Here is a 26,064-nt window from a genome sequence, read left to right as displayed (position 1 = left end):
CTTCTTCCAAGTTGCTCTCAGACCACTGTATCACATTTAAGAGAGGGCTGTTGATACCACCCCTACTGAAGTCCTGTGGAGTAAGCAAAACAGCAAGAAGGGGCCAGTGAGCTCTTCTTCCCCAGGTCCCCAGCTGGCCCCAAGGGAGCAAGTCCAACTGCTGCTAGCAGAACCTCTTCACCCACAACCCTGTCCTTCCTCCAGGGTACCAGCCCTCTAGGGGTCATTGAATTTAGTTCAGTCTTTGTCATTTTGGTCAGTGCTCCTGAATGACCACACAGTGCTATGCCTTGAGCTGGCTGTGCTTCATCATGAGCCTGGGAAACCTCTCAGCCATGTGCGCCACAGGAATCCTTTTACCGGGGGGGTCTCTGATGAACTTGAATATCCATGGACTCTGGCTCAAATAGTTTGTCCAGTTGGAGGGGGGTGGGGGCGGCAGGAAAGTCCAGAGGAAAGGAAAGAGAGTCCAAGAAGGCTTCACTCATGGAGCAGACTCAGTGGGAGTTTCAGGTTTTCCATCATTCCAGAGGGATACGTTCTTCTGCCCACTTCCCAGGATTTGTAAGTTGTCAACAAACAGCTCTCAAGCAGCTCTGAGCCAGGTGCTCTGCTATGGGGGTGGAGTCTGCAGAGATAAAATACAATGTCTGCCCTCTGTGAGGCAGGTGGTGTGAAGATGGTAAGTCCTCTAACTGGTACTTGTTCAACCTCAGCCTTGTGGGAGCTGAGGATGTGCCATGTAGGGGAGACATCTGCTTGGGCATTTGCACTGGTTGCCCTGAGCCCACCTAGGTAAGCCCACCTAAGCATGGGTGCCCATCCCCTGCCCTGTACTCATAGTGTATACAGGTTGAGAATACCCAGCCTCAAAACCCAACCTCCTAAGCTCTGCGTGCTGACAGTGTGCCACAAGTGGAGATCTTGACATGCACAAAATTATTGATAATATTGTATAAAATTGCCTTCAGGCTATGTGTATAAAGTGCCTAATGAAACAAACAAATAATGTTTTAGACGTGGGCGCCATCCCCAAGAAACCTAATTATGTATATGCTATTATTCCAAAATCCAAAATTTATCTGAAACCTTAAAACCTTCTGGTCCCGAGCTTGCTGGATAACCTCCACTTCCAAATTCGCCTGCCCCTTCTAATGCAGTACCATCATCCACTGTGGGAATTAGAATCTAGTTAAACCATTTCTTCACAATGTGATGTTGTCTGTTGTCCCATGGTCTCAAACATATCAGATTTGTGAATGCCAGCCCCACACAGTTTCTTCCTCCTCCCCATGCATGTGTGGAGTAGGGTAGGAAGTTAGCAGGGAGGAGGGTGCAACACTGGGAAGGGCCACTCCAGTTCTCTGGTCAAGTTGATGCCCGTGATCATTCAATTGTGTTCTCAGCTTTGCAAGTGAAGGAAGTCGGTCTTGCAGAAAATACAAAAATACATGCTAAGCAACTGGATTGTAGTATTCAATCAAAAAGTTAATTAATAATGTCTCAAGCTGTGCAAAACAAATATTAAACTGAAAGGTCATTCTATACCCATCAGAAAATATGCTGCACTAAAGTCTTTTATTGGTTGACTAACATATCAAAAGTTAATATGGACTTTTCTGAATTTTGTCTGCTTCTCAAATATGTAACTGAAGAGTGAGTTAGATTTCATATCACAAACAATCCCCAGGCTTTTCAGTAATCAGTGTGTTTGGCAAATGAAAGAACACAGGATGGAAACTCATTGTTTTCACTGGCACAGACCGTGTTAGCATTTGTCACTGTGTTGTTTGTCTCTGAAGTGGAATTCCTCAGATGGCTCAACAGTCACATCATATATTAAGCACCTGTATGATGCTCACCATGTGTCAAATCTGTGCTACACCATGGGGCTCTGAGGATGAATTGGAAGTGACTGTCCTTGAATTTATACTCCATTAACAGAGACTGAAGAGGAAGCAGTTTCTGTGTAGGGTAGTGGTTGATGGGGATCCTGTGGGACCACCCTGGGCAGGCTTGCTGGTGGGAAGAACCATTCTATTTGGAACACCAGGTTTCTGCATGTAAGAACCCTAGAATAGACATCCTAGGATTGGAGAACCCCTTAAAGGTGTTGGCTGAAGTAGAATCTAACAAAGTAATGAAAGCCCTGACCTCAGGAGTTGAAGCTGACAGCCTAACCCCTTAACCTTGGCTACTAGCTCCTGTTCTAGGAGGGGTATTATTTGCCACTTCCTCTAATTATTGAGTGACAAGTGACTGAGTCCATCAGGATTCAGCTGTGTTTGGCAATAAGTCTCTTAAAAAGAGCTTGTGTAGAGGCAGCCAGGCAAAGGAAGCCAAGAAACCATGTCCTATAGGCTAACAAGCTTGGTGGCAGGCACCCTCTGAAGGGGACAGGAAGCAGATTTAGGTTTCTAGGGAACTGGCAACATACAAGGGAACATAGATGACTGGGGGCCTGACAGGGAAGTGGATACAGCTCAATACTGCTGAGAGAACCATGAGGAGCTAGAGACTGCCCATTCAGAAGGTCTGCTGGGGTCACAGGCAGAGACCAGAGACAGTCAGAGCAGAACCTGCCTGTCAGAAAAGGTCTCATAGTCTTCGGAAATGCCATCTGTGAAGTGCTTGCAGGAGGTGAACCAAGGTGAGAGGGGCATCTCACTGAGTGAGGGAGCATAACTGAGGTGGGAGGGTAACCTGGTTGTGAGCAGAGACCTAAAGCTGACTGCTGGAGCCGCACAGGAGCTGAGTTGTTACCAATTGACCAAGGAGGAATGCTAGGAATATGGCCACAAGGAGCCTGGAGATGCCAAAGCCCATGTGCCCTAACTCTCTCCAGTCCCAAGAAGAATATTGCCACAACTCCTTCGGCATCTAGTAACTTAGGGATGGGCTGTAACACTCAGAACTAAATGGCTCCTATTTTCCTCACGTATTCTTTCATTTGTGAAGCTGTTCATCCATTCAGCAGACTCGTTATTAGCTATGTGCCAGAGAAATACATCGCTCAAATTTTCATGGCTAATGAACTCAGGAAGTCTGTGTCCAGGCAGACTCACCCATAAACTCAGGTCTTCATGTATTCGTCCATTCTTGTGGTTGCTGAGGCTGGATAGAATACAGGCCACTTTGAGCTGCGTCTTTAGTTCAATAAGAGGAATGTTCATTCTGTCCAGCTTCCTAGCCAGGTCAGGACTCCCACAGTTCTGTACCCTTCTAGACCAGTACTGTCTAATAAAAATAGAACACTACCCAGAGAAATTGTCTACATTTAAAATAATAAAAAGAAACAAGTAAAATTAATTTAGCAGCATATTTTATTTTAACTTGATATATCCACAATATCATTTTATCACATAAATAAAGACAAAAATTGTTAGGGAGATATATTCTATAATCTTTATTTTTTTTTGGCAGTACTGGGTTTGAACTCAGGGCTTTGCACTTGCTAGGCAGGAGCTGTACCACAGAGCTATTCCTCCATACTTTTTTGCTTAGTGTCTGAATAAGTATATTGACAATTATGCCCAGGTCAGCCTGGATAGCAATCCTCCTATTTACTCTCCCAAGTAGCTGGGATAACAGGCCCATGCCAATACACCCAGCTTTTATTGGTTGAGTGGGGTCTTGTGAACTTCCTCCTGCCCTTCACTGGCCTAGAACTGCGATTCTCTGGATCTCTACCTCCTCAGTGGCTGGGATTACAAGCATGACCCACCATACCTGGCCTATATTCTTTTTAATATTGTAGCACATCTCCACATTTCAGCTGCTCCATTGTCACATCTACCTCATGCTACTAGAGTGCTAGGATCCAGATCTAGAATATCCAAGGTATTTCATTCAACTTCTGATTCTCTTGGCAGCCAGCAGGCAGTGCCTTACTGTGCTTCCTCCCTGCATTCATCTGAAATCAGCTGTGAAGAGGCAGCCTTTGATGAGGGAGGACTACAGCCACAAGGCTTTGGGTAGATTACAGCACTGGAATTCTAACCAATGAGGCCTGAGGAATAGAACATAACACAGCACATGGAGCACACAGTGTTTTGAGTGGCAGCATGATTTGGCAGACGAGAAGCATGTGTTCAGTGCTCGCGGGCCGTTAATTGTTCCCGAGGAGCTCCTGTGCCCACATAGGCACAAACATTGTCTTGCTAATCATGCTTGGCTTCTTTGGTCTGGTTCTCCCTTTGAGGGAACAGAGGGGATGAAGAAATGGAAAAGAAGAGGAACTGAGTGGGCTTAAATGCATCAAAATGCAGAGAAAAGGCTGGAGCACAGAAATGATGGCTCCAGCACTCTGAGGCCATGGGCCTTGGACATGGGTGAGCCTAGGAAGAAAGCCCAGATACCAAGTGAAAAGCTGTCACTGAACTCTACCTTCCTGCTCCAGCAGAAGTCACTATGGGAGCACAGTACCTCAAACAGAGCACCTTCTCAGTGAGTGCTGAGATGTGTGTGGACTCAGTAGGTGACTATCACAGATTATGCAGTGGGCAAGAAAATCACCTAATTGGATTTCAGGGCCAATCACAACTTTATATTATTACTTCCTCCTTTGTGGAACAGAGAATGCAGCAGAATTGCTCCCTTTTTCATTGAAGAGAAGGTTACTTGTAAAATGGGTCTCTGTTTTTAATGGAATTAAAAATAACTCAAGGCCCAGTCATGTAGACTCTCATTTACCATTTATGACTCACTTGCTTCAGTTTTGTTGTTTGAGGCTTTTGTAAAGAAACAGCCATATTTTTAAAGAACATTTCCATGAACGGTTTTTTTCTTTAGGTAGGGGAAGGGGTTGAACAGAACGTATGAGAGGGGCAGAGAAGAAATCAGAGACCTAGTTTCATATTATTTTCAGATGATTTCAATCCTTAGACTAAATAATTAAAAAAAAAACAGTCTGTGAAATTAGAAGGCAGACCAAGCTGTACTCTGTATCACAACTCTGTGTGGTGACTGGAAAGGCAGCCCCTATATTACATGTGCTACCTACAACTGGTCAGTCTGGCCATCACCACAGACTCTTGAGAAGATGAGCCCTTCTCTGGCTGCTAATGAGGCTTATGCCTCTTCCAGGGTGTTATTTATTGCCTCTGGGGACAGGTGATGCCTGAACACCAATGGAGTGGTCCTCAAGAGATTTGAGATCTCCAGCCAGGTCTTCCAGCACTCTGGTCCAGGGTCTTGTTAGATCCTAGGGTGGGACACAGAGCAACATGTTGACCTGAGAAACTTGAAAGTGTTCCAGATCTCTTGATGGAATCATTAAACACGTTATTATTTTTTTTAAGACCATAAAACCCAAAAGAAATGCAAGAAAAATTGTTCCAAACAAACATTGGCAAGCCACTGAGGTAACAAGTGTTATATGCTCCTAAGCTCAGGGATAGCTTTCTTTGTTGTCACTTACTCCCTGGTATTAGTGGCAAAGCCACTAATTACACATGCATCTCATCTTCTGGAGCCAATGCTTTGATTAATTAGATTGCTAACCCTCCAGCAGGAGGCTGCTTTTGCACACTGCACTTCCTTGGCTGATTGTTCAGGAGCTGGGTAGGAGTTATTGCTACAGCGAGGAAGTATAACTGGGAAGCAGCCCATATCCCTCAGCCATGGTAAGTGAAAACCAAGCTGGGATGCCACACTTCGTGGCCTCTTCATGGTAAAATACTTTCTGATCTGGAATTCCCTTTTACCCACAGTGCCCCCAGGTAGAATGATCTTCTTTGATTTGATGAGAATGGTTTCTCAGGACAGTACAGTTGTGTATCACCTAATGAATGACAGATAAAATCCAGGAACTGCATTAATGAAGGATTCAGTCACTGTGGAAGCATCACAGAGTGCACATACACACATCTGGAACCTGGAACACATCTGGGCTGTATGGTGTACCTGATGTTCCTAGGCTACACTTGTACCGCATGTTACTGTACTGAATACTTCAGACAAATGTAATGCAGTGATGTTCGTGTATCTTAACATCTAAGCATAGCAAAAATACAATAAATACACTGGCCAACAGGAATTTTTCAGCTCCATGATGATATTATGGGGCCACGGTTGGCTACATGACTGTATACTCCTCCATCAATGGCTTATGATTTCTAATTTATTAGCAGTTATCTAGTGAGTATATGAGTATCTGACATTACATGAGCTGTGCTGAGCTTGAGAAAAAGTTAAAATCAGTATGTTCACATTTTATAAAAATGTATGCAAAAATTTTACAGTTCCAAAAGTCTAATCTTATGCACAGAATTTAAAATAATGCAAATCGCCCTCAATTTTAAAAGTCTGTTGAGAGTCACAGAATCTCCAAGCTGCCAGGCTGAAGGCATTTTAGCAGTGCCATTCAACTGCCACACATTGGCCGCAGTGTGCCTAGGGAGTGGGTGTCTCGCCCAACCTCAGCAGCAGCCTGAGCATACCATTCTTATATCCTTCCAGTGAGACTTCTGCACAGGATTTTGGGGAGCACTGTGCTGCCATTCTATGACCATTTGCTTGTGAAATCTAAACATAGCTCTCAAGATTCTGGATACTTTTTTTTTTTTTGGTGGTACTGGGGTTTGAACTCAGGGCCTCATACTCACTAGGCAGGCACTCTACCACTTGAGCCATTCCACCAGCCCTAACCCTCAAGATTCTGAATCTGTTTGGATATCTGCTATCAGAGATTTTAGAAACGTCTAACCATAGTGACTTTGGGAATAGTATATGTCTCCATATTCACAATTGTCACAACTTTTAAAGCCCTTACATCTTTTAATAGTATTCTGATGGATAGTGAACACTCATTATGTAACAGGAGCTGTCCTATCACAGTAACTCAGAGGTATATGTAGTGCTATTACCCCATTTTAGAGATGAAACAGTCTTGATACGTAGGAGTTAAGTATCTCATTCAAAGTCACTCATCTGTGATGTGGAGTCCAGACTTCACAACTGAGCAATCTGGTCTTGACCCAGCCCCCCTCTGTGCCACAGTGCCTCTGACACAAGCTCATGCAAGCATTCTAAATTTGAGTATCCCACTCCAACATCATCAGCTGTGGGATAAAGTAGACCTGGTAAAGCGTACAAATAAACAAACCAATCACCATGAAATGCTCCCCAAAACACATTCCCTCTTTTGGACAATTAGTCTCATATTATGTTAATTCAGAATCACACAACTTCCCTTTATAAAACATTCATTCTAGCCCCAGGAAGTTTGCAGATTGAATTTACAGTGGTACCTACCATTGAGTGATTACAGCATGCTACAGTCTTGCTAAGTTCTTTATCCTCATCCCTCCCTATATCCTGTCCACAGGCACTGAATGGTGGATATGGTCAACTGTAGCCAGGTCAGAGGGGTGACAGAGTGACAGACCAGTTAGGTTATTCCAAACTCCTCACTCAGAAGCTCCCTTCCTAACCAAACTCAGGCCATTTTAAGTAAAGTGTTCCCTACTTGACCCACAAAAGATACATTCCAAAACCCTCTGAGGAAGCCTGAAACCACAGATGGTACTGAAACTTCTGTATACTACGGTTTTCCCCCATAGCTTTCTATATGCCCTAAAGCACCGCCACATAGTACCAGAGTTAATCTTTCCTTCTGTGTTTTGTGGCCTGCTGCCTCCTTTGCATGGCTACTCTTGCATTTTGGGTCCATTAATAAGCAAATAAGAGTAACTTGAACACAAGCACTGCAATACCCCAAAGGTCTCTCTGATAACCAAGACAGCTACTGAAGGAGTGGTAAAGGTGGCATACCCAGGGTAGAAACAGTGGGCAAGGGATGACTCACATCCCACGGAGGATGCTGCTACTTAGAGGGCACATGATTTAAAACTTAAGAATTATTTATTTTGGGACTTTGCCATTTCTTATCTTGGACATGGTTGAACGTGGTGGGTCAGTGAAACTGCAGAAAGCAGAAACTGTGGATAAAGTGGGGGCTCCTACAGCTTTTAAACTCTGCACCTCTTGTAAAATTGATACAGCAAAGTGATAGCAGTAAAAATGTCATTTGTGTTTGGCATATAACTGATTCTAGAAGCATCCCCAGAACCTGCATTTGCTGGTGAGCAGGCACAAGCCCACCAGTTAAGGGCCATCCAGCCCAGTAGATGACTGCAGTTTCCCTGCTGCCCATGGTAGGGTAGTCTGTGGCACCTAAAGCTTATTCCCCGCAGCTCTCATGGGCTTCCAAATGAAGTTTCAAGTAATCCAAATTTCACTTCATTTAGTAGAGAAACGGTTAACTGCATAATAATGTCAAGCAAGCCTGAGTTCAAGTATACTGCATAAAGCTTGAGGAACCAAAATAGTGTTTAGGTGCTGGCAACCACACATTAGGTGTGTATTCAGCAACGTGCATTAGTACCCAAAGCAGGCAGTTCACTTCCAAAATTATGGCATTGAAATTTTTCTTGCTTGGGAGCACAGAATTTTTTTCTACATTTTTTTAATACCTTTAACATTTATTTGTGAATCACAAATAAAATCTTAGTATCTTCATAGTTCCAAGATATAAGATGCATTAATTTTGTCTTTTCAGAGTCCTATATGTTTTGGAAGTTATACATGATTAATTTGCCCAAGGCAAGAGTTTGAGATACACATACATTTGTTGTGTTAAATCCATACATGCTATCTCTGCAAAACAACCAATTGAGTGCCGCAGTCATTCTTTTCCAAAATAAAGCCCATCTTTGACTAGGGTCTTAATCTCTGAGAGTCTGTGGCTTTAACTCTTGGTTTTCCAGAAAAGCCCTCAGAGGTTTCTGTATTGCTGCAACTGCAGACTGTCCCTATGATATTTCCAGTTTGGGTTTTGAGGGCTCATTTTCTACGTGCTCCTTGTCCTACCAGACAACTTCATTAAAGAACACTCAACATTTGTCAGCATACTGTTTTCTCAAAGAAGATGTGAAGTTCCTTCCAGAACCTGCAGCCTTACATGCTATTGGCTGAACTACACAAAGAGAGATAACCTATTTACATACTAAAAAGGTCAGTGTGGACAATCAGCAGTTAGAGATGAATTTGCTGCTGGTGGCAACTGGAGCATAAGAATTGGAAGAAGCCAGCAATTTTGCTGTCTCTATCTGGCTAGACAGCAAGCATTGGTAAATAGGAGGTTGTCTGCTCTGATCCACAAGAGCAGCAATGTACAGAGAAGCCCAGTGGTGGACTGCTCACTTGCTTTACAGCCTTTCTGATTGGAAGCAGGTATGTGACTGACCATGAAAAGTGCAAGTCAGCCTCGCTGACTAAAAATTGAAATTAATTTGAGGTAGAAATAAGAACTTTTCAGACTCTTAGTAAAACACAAATCACCATAATAGATTTTAAATTATGTAGTTACTGCTCACTCGACCTGCCATTTGCATTAGGAGAGATTGGCTCTTGGGAGGCTGAAAGCATTTTCTTTTGTAATCTGTCTTTTCAAAGTCTCCTTCAATATCAGTAACTTTATTTTTTGCTTATTGTATTGGAAATATCTTAAAAGATGTCATTAAAAGGCAATAGTTTTTGCTGAAATCTCTAAGGTTTTGTTTCTTTACCCATTTGTAGATTCAAAGCAAAAATCACTAGGGAATTGAAATGGATGGGTCCATCTTAAATGTCAGGGTGTGACATAAGAGTGAAGTCACTCCTGCAGGGAGAAAACTAGTACATAGGTGTGGATGACATGAGGCTGAAGCCTTAAGACCCCACTGAATCTCCCTCCTTGGTAAGAGAAGGCACTGCTGAGTAAGCAGTGGCCACTACCCTTTGTGCCTCAGCACTGCAGAACATCCAGAGCTTCTGCTCAGAAAAGAGAACTCCCACTTAAGAATGCCTGTGCCAGGAAAGTCACCTTAACCCAGGCTGCTCTCCAGAAGTCCCTGGCCACCTTGCTGCAGTTTCACCCAGGTGAGGTCATTATGTCTTGCTGGAAAACTACAGCAGCAGCTGATGTCACTGAGGTTCTCACAGGGAACTTGTGCTACATTTCAGTACCACCAGGGGACTTAGGAAGCCAGATGGGGACCTGGGCTCATTCCATCTTTAGCGATAGATGAGGTGGCTTCCAGGAAGAAATTGTTCCTTGTGCCCATACAGATCCCAGATAGCTCAGTATGCCAATCTACTCAGTATTCACATGGAGCATGGTTCTTTGCTTCCTCTGACTCCTGATTTAAGAAGAAAGGAGTTAGGGGGCAGTGACAAGCCAGCCCTTCACTGTCCATCAAACAGTATCTCACAAATGATTTGAACTTGGTTAGCAAACAGCCAGTCTTCTGAGCCTTACATGACATCTATTTGCATGCCCTTTGTTCAAAAGCAGTCCTGTGGCCCATAGTGTGCTTGGGGACTCTGCTGGCAGTGGCCTTATACAAGCAGAAGACAAGGGTACTGGTTGCGCCTGCCTCTCACCCATCATGACTGCCTCCAGTGTCTGCTGTGCTCACTCTATGCTGCTCTCTTTCAGAATACTCAGCCGAGCAGACACAGCAGGCTCTTCACCAGTCGGTCTTCATGACCTCCATGTCTGCCCACCCTTTCCAGGACCTTCCCCTTGGCAGAGAGCAGCACTGCAAGCTGCTTCCAGGTGTGGCTGACATCCAGGCCAGCCAAGTGGCCCGATGGACAGTGGATGAGGTGAGCATAGCTGCGATGGGGGCTCAGGGATGGGATAAGCCTGCTGTTGAGGTTCTCCAGTGCCTGGGACAGTACTCTTTTTCTCTTAGGCATTGCATCCTCCACATAAGGTTTAAAATCCAAATTGGAACAAGAAGCCAGGCATGATTTTGAGGAAATTGGAAAAGCCCAGGTGTCCCAGGTTGGTTTTGTGTCTTCTCTTCCAACCTTATACCAATACCTCTCTGTAACCCATCACCAGCTGCCCAGGCTAACTGAAGCAGAGAGGCCTAAGCCTACACGTTCATATCCCAGTGTTGATTGGAGCACACATGTAAGTATCTCAGGTTTTTGTCAATGGCCTCTTCTGTAGGAGACAGCACCCACCCTTGGACAGTCTGGGCCCTGATGATCCCTGCCGCTTCCCATAGGGCAGGTCCCTGCGGCCAGTGTCCTCAACAACAGCCGCAAGATGACTGGGTCAACCTTAGTGTGATTTTTTAAAGTATGTGTGGTTGCAACATTGGGTAAGATGCTATATAGGGGGGGAAGTCAGATCAGACTCTAATATAAACATGCCTTAGAACATTAGTTTTTAGTAAGGATTGGTTAAGCCTCATTGCTTATTATAGTGCTGTAAAAATGCCTCATATTTAAAGCAGTTTTCATGTAAGGAATACATCAGTGAGTTCATTCCAATAAAGGTATTTCAGTAGTCAAGCCTTAGATCACATATTTTTTTCAATAAAGAAAACCCTGGGTCACTCTGGGGATAAGAGTCCAGCTACAAATGGAGATAAGTTAGTCACAAAATGTTCATTGAGCACTTACTGTAACCAGGATCACAGAGTTTTATTTTAAGGCTTCATTTTGTACCTTGACCAATGCTGCACAGACATGGGAAGGCAGGAGCTGGCCCTGTTCCCTCCTCCACAGACACCTCATCTAGTGGGCCTGGGGTTCCTCTTCCTCCTGAGAGGAGCAGAGACAACTGGCATTGTCTGCTTGCCTGCCTTCCCACCTCTCCTCTACTCCATGGACAGGCCATTTGATCCCGGTAGTGGAGAGCTGACCTGCTCAGGCAGTGGCTGGGTATTTAGGGGAATGACTAAAACATGATCCTGCTCCTTAAAGAGTATTCTGAGTCTGCCCCTCATTTGTGAATTAGTGCAGGTTTACAAAGTGTGCAAAGTGTGTTCATGACCAAAGCAACTGAACTGAAACCTATCAGGTTATAATAAATCATGTATGGTTTTATCTATAAAACAACAATGCACAAAACGGAGGAGTTTAACTGAGAATGAAATGGAAAGCCATACCCTATTGACTTTCTAGCCAGATGTTTGAAAGTCCACTATTTTGGAAGTTTAGACTGGAGTGGCTTCTCTTCTCTCACTGATCACAGATCTTGGCACCTCATGTCATCAGTAACTTATATTAAAATAATGATGATAGACACTCTTATTTTGCCCATTGACAGATGGGGAAATTGAGATACCCAGAGACTAAGTGACTTGGTTAAGGTTGCATGGTCAAAACCAGGCCCTAAGCTGACTTTTTTCCCAACATGAGTACAGAAGACCAGAGCTTGGAAGAAAGTAACCTGGGGCAAGAAAGAAGATCCAGGTGTGAAAGGCCTTGAAGGCCAGGAAGAGGTAGGCATGGCTCAGCCTATAGTTGGAGCCTGTTAGATTCTTAGGCAGAAAGTCAGTTTGTGAAGCTGGTGATTCAGGGAGATGAGAACAACAAAGATCTTTAGAAAGATGGAGAAGCCATGGGGAGGCAGACAACCAGGAAGTCCCCTGGTACAGAATAATCAGGGCCTGGACTGGGTGGTGTTATAACAAGAACTGACTTCAGTAGATGTTTTAAAGTCAAAAGTAACAGCACAAGGAAGTAGATGAGACACAGGATAAAAAAAGTAAAATGAGCCAAATGTGATTCCATTTATAGTCCTCAGCACTACAGTTTAGTACTTAATTAGGATAGTAATATGTGAGAACCGGAAGGCTCAAGAAGTTCCTCTGAAAGAATGGAAGTGGTGTTACTGTCAGAAGAAGTGAGGCTTTTGGAAAAGGACCCAGTGTGGGGGCAGGGTGACAACACAGAGAATTTATGGTGGGACACAGAGAGAGGTTCCTGGGAGTCACACCAGAGGACAGAGAGATGTTCCAGTGGACAGAAACATAAGGCACTGACACTTAAGAGAACAGGCTGGGAGCACCAGCTTCATGCTCCCTAACAGCATGCGAGGGCAGGAATTAGGAACAGGACAAGGTGCGGGGAGCAGGGCTGCAAAGGCACACTCAAAGAGATGCAAGCAAGAGTCCACGGGAGAAAGGTCTCGGGGCAGGCTAGTTATATGTGCTCATGCAACATGGCAGATAGCAGGCTCCTGTGGGGCCTACGTGGGGCCACAGGGTCAGCTTTAGGTCTGGAACTGTTGAACAAATATGTGCATTTTAATGAAGGAGGGAAAGTTTTCATTTATTTCTCAGGGAAGCTGTCATGCAAAAAAGATCAGGAACCCTGTTAGGACCACTGAGCAATGAGTAGAAAGGTGGCGGGGTGGGAGGGGGGTGTTTAATCTGACAGATTTCAAGTTTGGCACTTAATGAACTTGAAAGAAAGAGATGGGAAGGTAACTGAAGGGAGAAGTTGGTTCAGGTGAAAATCTTGTTAGAATTGGGAAAGTGTCAAAAGGAAGATTAAGGAGATGCTGAAGCTACCAAGAACTATGGGAAGACAAATCCCAGGTCCTGTGTTCTTCATAGCTGTGCATGTGCAATCTCAGCCTTGCCATTGCTGGAAGAGACCTTAGAGCTTTTAGAGATTAAGCAAAAGAGTCATGGGGAGGCCAAGTACCTTGCATCAAATGCCGTTGCTCATGATGCTCCCTGATGCTTCTGTAACCATGGCTTCCACTAGGGATGTGCTCCACAGACACACTTCGCATTGCTCCCCAGTGCTGACATGTCTCAGTCTTCATATCTCCCTAATGAGAGTCCATTGAGGATAAGAACCACCTCCTAGATTTCTTCTGTATCCTTAATCACTACAGCACATTCCCCAGCACCAAAATAGGTCCTCAAGAATGGGCTTTGATGAATTGAAAATGTGGGCTTTGTGAATGTGTTCTGTTTGTCTCTGAAAATAAGGCAGCTCTCAAAGGGAGTCCACATTGGGGGCATCCAGTGAGTGCCCACCAGCAAAAGAGCGTGAGGCTGCTCTGGACACTACAAGAAAAGTGGCAAGCAGGGAGGGATGACTTGAAAAGGCAGTCCCATTCTGAACAGGATGGGTCAGGGTGGGGCTGCCTCTGTGCTTTGTTAGCACTGGAAGGCAGTGGAGGGGAGCCTTATCAACCAGGGACAGGGCATGCTGAAATGAACCTGGCATCCTGTGTTAAGTGCCATCCAGCAAGACCTAACACAGGGTGTCTGTAGCAGAAGTTGAAGAGAAGGAACGTTCCCTTTGTCCGCCGCCCTGGTCTGGGAGGAAGACCTCTGCTCCACATTACGATACCTGTGAAAAGGAGCCAGCAGGGCCTTTGTCACACTCGCCACAGCTGTGGACTGGCTTTAACTCCTTTATCACTGTGGTTGTCTCTCCCACAGCAGAGTTGTTCAAAGCATGGGTAGACTATGAAGTCAATTTAGGGGTTATGAAATGAAAGGCAAAAATAGATGACAGTGTATTTTGTGTCATAAAGGTGATCGTTTTGCGAACTTGTGTTAGAGATAGGGATGTGACACACACTAAGTCATCATCAGTAAAAATATTCCTTACTGCAGGTCTGGGAAATAGTCCATACAAGTGCACAGGCTTTTAGCATAAGTACTAAAATATTTTTACCTGTTATATATTCACAAATCTTCATAGTATAGCATCCTGTTCAGAGTAGGTCTTTGACCAGTGTTTGGGTGAGTAAAGGAGGGAAAAAAGATACAGAGGGAGGGAGTAAGTGGGAGGGAGGGAGAAATAAATGAATGTTGCAGAGTATGTTCCTGCCAGTTGACTATCCAGGCATATGTGGGCAGGCAACAATGTGTTATGTGCACATTTACTGCACAGGCATGACTTAGTTATACTTGGCATACATACGGGTACTTTCATCTCTTCTATTCAAAAATGCTTCTTAAAGCACCACATATAAATTGTCCTAGCCTCAACCAAGTGCTCCCTAAATGTTCATTAACTATAAAAGACGGCTGTCACTTTAAAAGCAGCCTTTACACAGGAGGGAATGTTTTTGAAAAATTCAAGGTACTGCTAGCTAAGCATAGCAGCCGTCTACAATTGGGCCCTTAAAAAAAGGCAAATAAACTCAGCTGTTAAAAAATGAGACTCGGGCTGGAAACATGGTCCCCAGTGGACTTTTAGGCAGTACAATCAGGCACACATCTCCAGGCTCAGCAAGAGAGGAACACCACCATTCAGGAGGATTGAAGGAACAGCAGCCCACTGCAGAGCAGAGGCCTGCTGAGCGCCAGAAAGGAAGCCAAGGAAAGTAGGTCGTAGGGGGTGTGAGTTGAGTATAGTGAAGGGCTCATTGGAGAGCCCAGCAGAGTCATCCTTCTTAGTCTTCTCAAACTGCTGTCTCATACCAAGAATTAACTTACGCAGTGTCCTTCCAAAACAAAAGACAGGGATTTTGGCCACAGGACACTGCTCCTGAGCACATGTATCAATACCCATACCCCACAGTCTAGTTTACTCTCTACAGGGTACTTACCACTTTGAAAAAGCAGCCCCATCCCACACTATCTTTTTGTGAACACAGGACAGATGGACCGTCATTCCTCTTTCATAGTGTTCACTCCCATAACAGTTGTCCACATTTTATCAACAAAATTTGAAGGCAAAAAAAGTCTGTCTTTTAAGGGGAGAACAAGAGAGAAAACTTTCAGTGTTATTCTTGATATATAAAAGCTCATACCTTTCCATTGGGAAAATCTGCAACAAAAGAAGCTTTCTATTAAGTCAAATTATGATATATTCTAGGGAAAATAAATACCAGTTAATAATACTGAGTATGTTTATGATCTGGCCAAAAATGTCTGCCTCAGTAGATTTTGTGGATCATGTTCTTTACTTTGGAAAAACAGGCTGAATGGAATGGGAGTCTCTTCCCAAAAAGGCAGAGAGTTTGAGACAGGTGGTAAGGCAAAGACAGCAGAGGAGGCCGCACAGTGGTGCTGGTGCTGGCTAAGTCCACCACAGTCAGCAGCACTCACTCTGCTCCGTTGACGCTTTAGTTTAACACACTCTTTATTCCCATTAAAAACTTCAGTTTACCTTTGTCATGGATAGTGAGTTCTTAGCTAACAGTGCTGAGGAGAGGAATGGAGCCCTTGTTTTATTGTTTGCTCAGAAAAGGACAGTGTGACATACACAAACCCTCAGAGCAACTCGCAGCACTTCTGCTGTGAGCAAGACGTGAGAGACGATCTCTGCAGCTGACTCCTTCACTCTGCCATGAGGCAGCCGTTGTCCCAACACAGCTCCTCATGGAGCTAAAACAAAATGTAGTCTTTAACTCCTGGTCCCCCTTTGCTATTTTCATTGTTCCTCCTATTATATTAAGCCCCTCTTCCTGTGAAAGAGTCACTTCTGCAGAAGACCTGGGGTGTTCCCCCTGCCAGGGGCATTTGGTGGCATCATGAATCATCTTTTGGATGTCACAGCCGGGAAGCAAATACTGCTACTGGCAGCTAATGAGTAAAGACCAAGGATGCAGTTAAATGTCCTCCAATACATAGGACAGCCCCGTAGCCAAGAGCTGTCTGTTTTCTGGGCCAAGGTGTCAGTGAGACTTCGCCATAGAGCATGTTCCCTGGACTCAGTGTGGACTCCTTTTGCCCTGTGCCCCATTTGGAACACCCAGGCCCTCATGTTCCTTGAGGCCACACCACGAGTCCATCCAGACACTGCTGGATCACCTCTCAGGTGCAGTGGCCTTCAGTGCACATTAGCATCCTAAGGGAGCTCTGAAAATAAATGCCAGGCAGGCACTTGGATCCAGTCCAGCTCCATTCATTTGCAGTCTTTGTGGCTTGAGCCTGGACTTCACAAGTCTGCAGGCTCTGCAGATGATTGCAGCCAGTGACCAGGCTGGAGAACCAAGACTCCAGGCTCCCTGCTGCCCACTGCAGGAAACACAAATCCATACCTGGAGACCACACAAGCACTGCCTTCTCCTCTGCTCTCCTTCTGCTCCTCTCCCGCTCCTCTGTGCTGGCTAACCTGGATTCCTCTCTACTGCTCACACCTGTCCTGGGCTGCCCTACTTTTGGACTGGTTCCTGTGATTCTCCACACCTCTACCCAAAATCTCCACCTGAGGAAATAGTGTCACACATCAGGAACCACCACCTTTGTGATGCCCTTCCTGGATTCCCACCTGGGGTAAAATCTTCACTTCTGAAAGCCTCTATACTTTCAGAAGTATAAAGGGAAGGTCATACATGTGACCTGAACTGTAATGACAAGTGAGTTGTCTCTTACTTGCCATTTCCTTCTCTCCCACCAGTAGTTCAGGGCCGACCTGATCACAGGTGCCACAAAGTGCCAGCACAAAACCTCACACATGACATGCTCAGCAAGAAGAGCAGTCTGGGGAAGGACTGAGCTGCCCCACCTTTCAGTATCCTAGGCCCAAGACCCAGGCCCCACTTCAGCCACCATCAGCACTGCTGTCACCTGCCCCAATTGCCATTTATATGACTTGACTCATAGCCTTCCAGCTTTCATCAGCTCCTTGCAAATAGCAAACTTGCGCTTCGTGCTTCCTGTTCACCTACAAAGCAAGGTATTAACTCAGCAAACCAACTGGGCTTCCTCCATGTGTTCTATGCTGAGCCTAGCTCACACACTGCAGTGCTCAGGGCTGGGAGGTGTCAGTGCATGGCTGGGTAGGGAGGTTGTCTTAAAATCCTTTTCACCCTGCACTTTAGAAGAATGACTGCAAAGTGATTTGAACTAAAGAAGATTGGTAGTGCTGGAGGCAAGTAAAGCAGATACCAACACACCAACTGTCCTCCAAAGAAGATATTCTGGACTCCACATTCCCACATGATCAGTGGTACAGAACTCAAGTATGCACACACGACTCACGCCTTAGATGTTGACCTTCACTGCTCTGGAGCCTGAAATCAGACAACACCTGGCGTTCTGTTCTGCATGGGGCATGGTATCCACTGACTTCTCCTGACGAGCCTTGGAGTGACTCTGGAGCTGTCAGGGCTCTGATGGTGTGTGGTCCCACACTCTGAGCTCTGTAGTTCTCTGGAGACTTGCCCATGAGGCCAGGGGAAGAAAAGGCTTGTACATCCCACTTGGTTGACCCAGCAGAAGTCAAAAAGGAAAGATCAAGCAAGAAGATGCTTCCCCTCTAGTATCAGCTGGTCAAGTGCTCCAGCCCCAGTTTGCATCCACCCCATCCTGCAGCAGTGCTGGCCGGACCTGCCAGGAGCCCTGTGATCATATAGTTTGTCTACACTTGATCATGTCTATTTAGGCAGCCCGCCCCCAAAGTAACTGTTGGGAATGCTAGGTGGCTTCTTGTGCTGACAGACAGGTCTGCGAACTCTCTTACTCAAAAGGAATAGGCATCTGTGTGTATTGGAGGGAGGGGAGAGGTGAGGTCAGGAAGCCGAGTTGAACAGAGTATTTTTCTAGAACTCTGGGTTCCAGATAAGAAACCTGAGTTCCAAAACCGTCTTTGCTATTACTGACTGAATGTGAGCGTAGGTAAGTGGGCTTCAGTTTTAAAGTCAGATTTATGGAGTTCCTGTGGCCTGGTAGGCACGGGCAAAGAGCTGGATCCTTGGCAATAAGTAAGATGGGACCTTCCTTGCCATTATGCTGCCTGCAAATGAGGCGGACAGTCCTCACGTTTTGATTGCCTTCCTGATAGCTGCTTCCTCAGGCCACAAGCCCCCGCCCTCCCCAATCCCACAGTGTGGTCAGGAGGATCAGATACGAGAAGCTTCCAGAACGCCATAACCCCACACAGATAGAGGCTGTCACCATAACCCTATGTAGGTCAGTCTGGTGACCATAGGATAAAAAAGACACTGGGGGAAGGTCTAATTTAAGAGCTGACAAATGCTAATGTGACTTGATAGTTACTATTTAAATCCAAGTGTTTGAGGGATTCGAAGTATAGTTTATTCACATGTTGAATTACTACAACCCCCCCAAAAATTATTTCAGGTGTGTGTTTTAAATTAAGCTTTTCATCTTGCACATAGGTGGCTGAGTTTATACAGTCTCTTCTGGGCTGTGAGGAGCATGCCAAGTGCTTCAAGAAAGAGGTAAGAAATGTAACAATAAGATGTATTTCTGTTATTAAAGAACTGCCTTTTTTCTATTTATTTAAGTATAATTACTAGCAGCCTGGGGAGGCAAAAGAAGGGACTGGCAGAAGAGCCCAGCAGGGACACTCTGTCTCTGGGTCTCATATTTAGCTCTGCTTTGTCACAGAGTGCTGTGGCACTCAGCTCAGACAGCATGCTCCTCAGACATACTATTTGGTGGAAGAATAAGTAAGCAAGATTGTTCATTAACACCTCTGGGTATCATGAAGCCTCTTCACGGGTAACTTGAGGTCACATTGGAGGGAGGAAGGAACCCTCCCTTGGGACTGCACCAGGGGAGTGAAGGAGTTGTCTTCTCCAGAGTGAGAGTGGGCTATGCTGTCTTTCCCTGTACCTGCAGTGGATGCTGAGAAGCCACAGCACCCTTCTGTGGGGTTGCTGCTTCCTGCTTCCTCTTGGTTTGGGATGAGCACTTTTCCTGGCACTGGTAGCTGTAGCCCTCAGGGCCACAGAAAAGACTGGACAAGCTGTGGAATGGTTATGCAAAAAAATGACAGTAATTCTTCATCAGATGCCTGCCATGGGCCAGGTACAGTGTTGAGCTTGTAGTCATTGTCCTTTCATCATCAGAATGCTCTGCAGTGGCAGTTTATCATAAAGGTCAGGCCTGGGAAAGCTGGCATAACCAATAAAGAACAATCAGACCTCAGCTCACATCCATCTGATTCCAGAGCCTCAGTCCTTGCTCTTGAGCTCTCTATGACTACCTTCCTAGGGTCTCCCAAAAGTACCACATACCTCTCTCCGTCTTTGAGTCTGGAGCACACATGGTTCAAAGAGAAGTACCCTTGAAGTATTGGGTCCTGGCCTCTGCAGGGGAACACAATCAGGATCAGACTGTACTGGTCTGGGTAGCTGCCAATGAAGCCTATCCATTCTTTGTGTTTAACTATGCCCTAGTCTGTCTACATGATGAGTGTGAAAGAGTGGCCCTTTGGGGGAGCTGCTCAGACTCGATATTTAACTGCCACTGTGGGCACGTCACTTAACTTCTTATCCTTCCCCTCTAAAACATAGGCTTGCCTGAGGGGCCCTTCAAGACTCTGTCCGTGTGTTTAATATCCCCAGCCCAGTTCTAATCCCAGTTCTAATCCCTTTAATAAAGGCAGCAGACGGTCTCCTCTAGGATCCAACAAGTCCTACCCAACACCCTAACTTTGCCTCCTGTAATCTGTGTGCCCTTAGGCAAATCCTTAAGTTTGTAATTCCAGCTTTTTTTTCTTTTATTATTTTATTATTCATATGTGCATACAAGGCTTGGGTCATTTCTCCCCCCGCCCCCACCCCCTCCCTTACCACCCACTCTGCCTCCTCCCTCTCCCCCCCACCCCCTCAATACCCAGCAGAAACTATTTTGCCCTTATTTCTAATTTAGTTGTAGAGACAGTATAAGCAATAATAGGAAGGGACAAGGGTTTTTGCTGGTTGAGATAAGGATAGCTATACAGTGCATTGACTCACATTGATTTCCTGTGCATGGGTGTTACCTTCTAGGTTAATTCTTTTTGATCTAACCTTTTCTCTAGTTCCTGATCCCCTTTTCCTGTTGGCCTCAGTTGCTTTTAAGGGATCTGCTTTAGTTTCTCTGCGTTAAGGGCAACAAATGCTAGCTAATTTTTTAGGTGTCTTACCTATCTATCCTCACCCCTCCCTTGTGTGCTCTTGCTTTTATCATGTGCTCAAAGTCTTTATCTGTCTTACAAGGGTGTTAGGAAGATGAAACACATATAACAGATTATTATAATGAATTGTTATAAATCCATAAATTTTAGCTGGTATCATTAACATTACTTTATTCTTAGGATACTTGGCCATTTGGCCAATTATTTTTGCCTGAAAATGCTGTTGCCAGGTCAAGGTGTAGAAGGAGACATATTCTCCTCTCCTGTGCCTAAGGAAATGTGCTCTTTATCCCTGGGAGAGAAGTATTTTGTTCTCTAAAGGGATGTCTTCTTCAGACAATGTATCAATGCTCAGGACGCTTTTTTAAATTTTTTGAATGTTAAAATTTGCAAAACCCACACAAGTTTTACTCTCAGAGTAATTCCTCCTTCCATCAAAAAGATCACAGCTTTGATGAGGCGTTGACTCTGAGGTCCTTGCATGAAAAGCTGAGAAGGTGTCGACCCTCTGTGCCCAGGTGACCAAAGGCTGTTAGCACAGAAAGTTCTTTCATTCCTGCTCTTGTAGTTCTGGAGCCAGGAGTCAGCTGAGCCAGGCTGTGTACATAAGTGTCATCAGATAGGGGCAGGACACTCAAGCAGTCTCTGGAGTCAAGTTCTTAGGTGTCTGGGGCCTCCAGAAGCAGTGTGCAAACAGCCTGCATGGTGGCCATTGGCCATCATGTGACTCTCAGGAAAGCTGTCACACTTCAGACTGCAATATTTTCTAACTTAAAAGTATTTAATTGTCATGTAAAGATTCAAGGGGGCACCATTCAGTGGTGACAATATGCATATGATTACCACAATAAGGATCATTAGTGCATCCATCACCACCCATTTCAGACATTCGATCCCCAAGAATATGTTCATGTGGAGTCAGAAATCATTCTGAGCCAGTTTTTAAATCTGTTAGAAGTTAATAAATAAAACATTGAGTATGTATTTCTGTTTCAAAAGAAAGCTTAAAATACAGGAACGTCAGAAGTAGAAGGTAAATCACTATTCCATTATCCTACCAGCCAAAGATAACTTCCATTAGCATTTGGTATAAAGATTTCTAATATTTTAAATATGTGGTTATAGATATTTAACTTTCCAAATGAAAACTAAAATCTCTATCATAGTATTACAAATTATTGCTGAACAATTTGTAAACTTTCTTAGCCATTAAATATTTCATGGGCACATGAATGTTGGTGATTGCACTTGTAGTGAATTATCCTGAAATGATACCATAATTTATTTACTTCTGTTTTTATTGGAACCCTGAGTTGTTTCTAGCATTCTGCTATTACAAATAGTACTAAAATGGACATTAGCTCTTGGGGAAATTTCTAGAGATTTACTTGGTGGTACTTTTGGAGCTCTTGATACAAATTAAGGCCAAGATTTTTAAAACACAACAAAAATTTAGCATGGGAACAGTTATTGTGTATGGAGTTCATACTTAACAGCGAGTACTTTTTAAATTTAACTTCACATCCACTTCAACTTCCACTTCCAGTGGAGTTTCTGGGCAGGTAGGCCTGAGCCAAGTAGGGGAAACCTCACTCTAGGGAAACCATGGTGGGTTCTGTGTCACAGTCAGCACCCACAGGGTATTTTTGTGTGTTTCATTACAGCAGATCGATGGCAAAGCCTTCCTTCTTCTGACACAGACAGACATTGTCAAAGTGATGAAGATCAAGCTGGGCCCCGCACTGAAGATTTACAATTCTATCCTGATGTTCAGGACCTCCCGGGACTTTACTGAAGACAATACTGCCTCAGGCCAAGAAGCCAGGGATGAACCCACTCCTGAACTAGAACTTCCGCTGGCACCAGGACCTGTGCTCTTTCAGCAATAAGTTAGTGCCCATTCATTAGATTTTAATGTCCCAATGGTCACACCTGTAATTAATCTGGACCCTTTGAAGTATCTGTGGCTTATGTGTGCAGAGGATTTTGATAAGTGATCAGTGCTAGGAACATGGTTATCTTTGTGGGGCTCCTTTCTGCTCTGATGTGTTGCAGCAAAGACCAAAGAAACCCACACATATGTCTATATTCTTCCCTCTCCATAAAAAAAGCCATATTCCATTCTGCAAGTGTATGTCCTTCCAGTCGTATGACAGTGAAGAGAGGTATACATCTGTACCTGACTAATACTTTCACCAGAACCACAGCTAAGTGTGGCTCACATCTGTCATCTGGGTGCAGCAAGTACAGGAGATGGAGTCCTGGTGCTCTAAAAAGACTCATGCAAGGTTTCCATGTACTTTACTCAGGAAAGTGTACATCTTTAAGAATAATAATAATGAGTACGTGTTCCCATGACTCATGAATTCTACTTTTCCTTTTATTAACCATTTCTTGGTTGTGGTCCCAAGGCTTCCTGCGGCCAACACAAGGAGTGTGCCCAGGAGTAATGGGAGAAGAATAGGTGGGCACTTCCAGAACTGGCAGGACCCTCCATCAGAAGTGGGACCTTAGGGGACCCATCCTAACACAGGCATTGGCTGGTGGGCCATCACCCACCTACAATGGAATCTTCATGGCTCACACCCTAACCAGATTTGGGGAGAATTGATTTCTCCTGCAATGGGTCGAATCTGTATAACAGGTACATCTGGGGTCTGGGTTCACCTCTACAAACAGAGACACCATTAGAAGGGAAGATGTCTGAAGTAGGGAGCTCAGTATCTGTTCCTTGTTTGAAAAATTCTGATTTGTTCTCAGACCTGATTCATGTTTTATGAATGATTATATCTGAAATTCAAGTCATGTGAAGTCAGTCCCAGAGTTATGAAAGGCAAGTACCTCATTTCTTATACTTCTTAATTCTTATACTTCTTACTACTCTTACACATGGTAACAGCTACAGTGCTCTCATAGAAATGGACGTTCATCATTTCCAGGTCAGAACAAAAAAGGAATACATAAAAAAGAGACTCAAACCTGATCACATCCACTTGCTTCATTAAGAATGTAAACAGTTTAAGACAGGTGATTCTGCTTGCTTAGATAATTTCTCCACTGTTAGATGAAGAAAAAAATCATCTGTAAGAAGTGTACATTATATTTCTTTCGATCATTACCTAAATATAATTTTAACATTTAACTGGTTTATGTAAATTTTGTTTCTGTGGAGTTTTATTTGTTGTTTTGTTTTGCTTTTTATAGACTGCCCTGTGCAATTTAAATTCCTGCTTCTGCTGTTAAAATTTTAATATATTTTAAATGATAATAAACAGATAAAACAAAATGCCAACTTCCCTGCCTTAATGAATATGTTGTTATAAACATGCCCACCCTGCAGACTAGAGTCTTTTTTTTTCACAGTTTTGAGAGAACAAAGGTAACTGCGTGCATTAAAAAGTGAAGAAGTCAGCCAGTTTTGACCACACCACTCCTTGGATACATTTCCTTAGGAAAATAGTTGGTAGTAATTTGAAAGACTAAATCAGACGTTGTTCATTAATAGGACTTCAGAATTGTTTTTGTTGTATAGGTGCCATGGGAGACCTGAGATTTGTGGTTCATGTATTTAATTAATGCATGTTATTTCAAGAAACAACCTGGAGCAGGATGAATGATACCAAGCCAAATTGGGATTGAACTATTGTTCCTAGAAGATGTGTGATCAGCTAGCGAGAGATCCATTGGAAACCCCCATTCTGGCACCCAAGTACCTTAACTTCAACATATCCAAAAGGGAGCTCAGATCAACTCACCTGAAAGCACAGTGCCATCATTAGCAAAGCCACCCGTGAAAGTCACTATGGTCATCTGACTGTGTGGTGTAAATTCCACCACCACGACATCGATGGGGTGAGGAAGAAATGTGCACAGTCAGTTCTTGAGTATTGGTTCCTACAGACTGAGCACAGAGCAGACACGCCACATGCAGTCCCTCCTTCCCCTTCATCCTCCCTCCTGCTTTGACATCCTGTGTTAGATTTATATTAGACTTCCCCTTTTCTCCAGGTTTACTCTGCTCTTGCACCTCTCACTGTGCATATGTCTGTCTCTCTACCCCACCCCAGTTCCTTGGAAGTCTTTCTTGACAGTTCACTGTCAGATGCTGGACTTACTGGCCCCACAGCAGCCTATACCTCCCCATCTTTTGTCCTTCACTCTTCATTGTTAATACTTGTTTTTCTCTCCCCACTGATCCAGATCTGTGAAGACAGCCTATGACTGTCACGTTCATCACTGGCACCCTGCACTTGGCATAGCATCTGTCACTTAGTTGGTTCACAATAAAGTATGTATTGCCTCAAATACAAACTCATATCCAAGTCTCAGCTCTGCAAACTCTTAGACAGATGCAGCCTCTCTGTAAAGTAGAAAAATAATGCTTTAATTTTGGGAGTGTATGCATGTGTATAAATGTAAGCGACACAGTGTATTCCAGGGGTTGACACCTAACAGCAGCCATTAAATAGGTATCAGGAAATGACAGCAACTCAAATCCATTTCTTTATGTTAACTGTAGGCCAAGCTCACAAAAATCTACCATATACCAACCCCTTTTCTTGCATCAAGACTGATCAGCAGGCCCCACTCCTAGAGTGGCAATATGCCGGAGGCCCAGGGACACATGGTGGGACTCTGGGGTGCTGTTCAGGGGTACCTGACTGCCCTAGGTTCCACTCTACCTTTGTCCAGCTTCTACTCAAACCAGTTTCCCTTCCCCCTTCCTACACTCTCCAGAAAGGTTTGAAACATTAAGAGTTGAAATCTTTCACTCTGTCACTCTGTCTCCAAACACTGTCCCATCAAGCAACATCCAGAAATTATATGGATGGTATGAGTTGAGTCAAGAAGAAAGCAAAAAATTGCCAACAAGGCTTCAAGAAATACAAACTTAGAGGTTATTAGAAAGAGTTCCCCCAAAGGGCCATTTGTACAACATATCATAAGTACACATCATGGTGCTGGAAATTAGATCATTAGCAAGGATCCTAAGGGAGCCTAAGACTTCTGAGACTGTAGTTTTTTAATTCCTGTAATTTCAGATAACTTCTGCAAAAGAAAATAAACTCTCTCTCACTTCCAGCAGCCCTTGGACTTTACAAAAATCTATCCTACATCTCTAAATACCTCCTTTTTCCCTCTGTGATTAGATATCTGACCTTATAAAACCCATAGGTTAAAGGAGATTCCAACAGTGATAAGAAACTAGCTCCTTGATAACAACACACCAAGTTATGATGTCTTTTCCTTGCTGCATGCTGACTTTCAACCATACAGGCATTTCTGGAACGAGTCGTCTTTGTCTACAGGGTATCCATCTTCTGAGTAAGAGTTGGGGACAGAGAAGTACAAAGGAGTACTTGAGCTTTGGATGAGCCTGGGCTTCAGTCCTGTATTCTTGAGCTTGCAACTTGTGTGACCCTCAAATGTTTC

General features: G+C 44.2%; 1 protein-coding gene and 1 non-coding gene across 4 annotated transcripts in view; one reads left to right on the top strand and one right to left on the bottom strand.

Moving 5' to 3' along the window:
- L3mbtl4 (L3MBTL histone methyl-lysine binding protein 4) overlaps positions 1–23,855 on the top strand; it is a 469,587-nt gene extending 445,732 nt beyond the window's left edge. For all 3 annotated transcript variants that reach the window (XM_074070308.1, XM_074070309.1, XM_074070310.1), the window contains 3 exons: positions 10,481–10,650; positions 18,884–18,946; positions 22,296–23,855. In XM_074070308.1, the coding sequence (XP_073926409.1) occupies positions 10,481–10,650; positions 18,884–18,946; positions 22,296–22,520 (458 nt within the window). In that variant the 3' untranslated portion in view covers positions 22,521–23,855. The remainder of the gene's footprint in view (positions 1–10,480; positions 10,651–18,883; positions 18,947–22,295) is intronic.
- Positions 6,567–6,639, bottom strand: Trnat-agu (transfer RNA threonine (anticodon AGU)). The gene has a single exon. It is a non-coding gene; the product is annotated as a tRNA-Thr (tRNA).
- Positions 23,856–26,064: the final 2,209 nt, after the last annotated feature.

The sequence above is a fragment of the Castor canadensis genome, chromosome 4, assembly GCF_047511655.1.
Source record: "Castor canadensis chromosome 4, mCasCan1.hap1v2, whole genome shotgun sequence".
Classification (NCBI taxonomy): domain Eukaryota; kingdom Metazoa; phylum Chordata; class Mammalia; order Rodentia; family Castoridae; genus Castor; species Castor canadensis.
The sequence above is the reverse complement of the archived record's forward strand: the minus strand, read 5'-3'. Positions and strand labels throughout refer to the sequence as shown.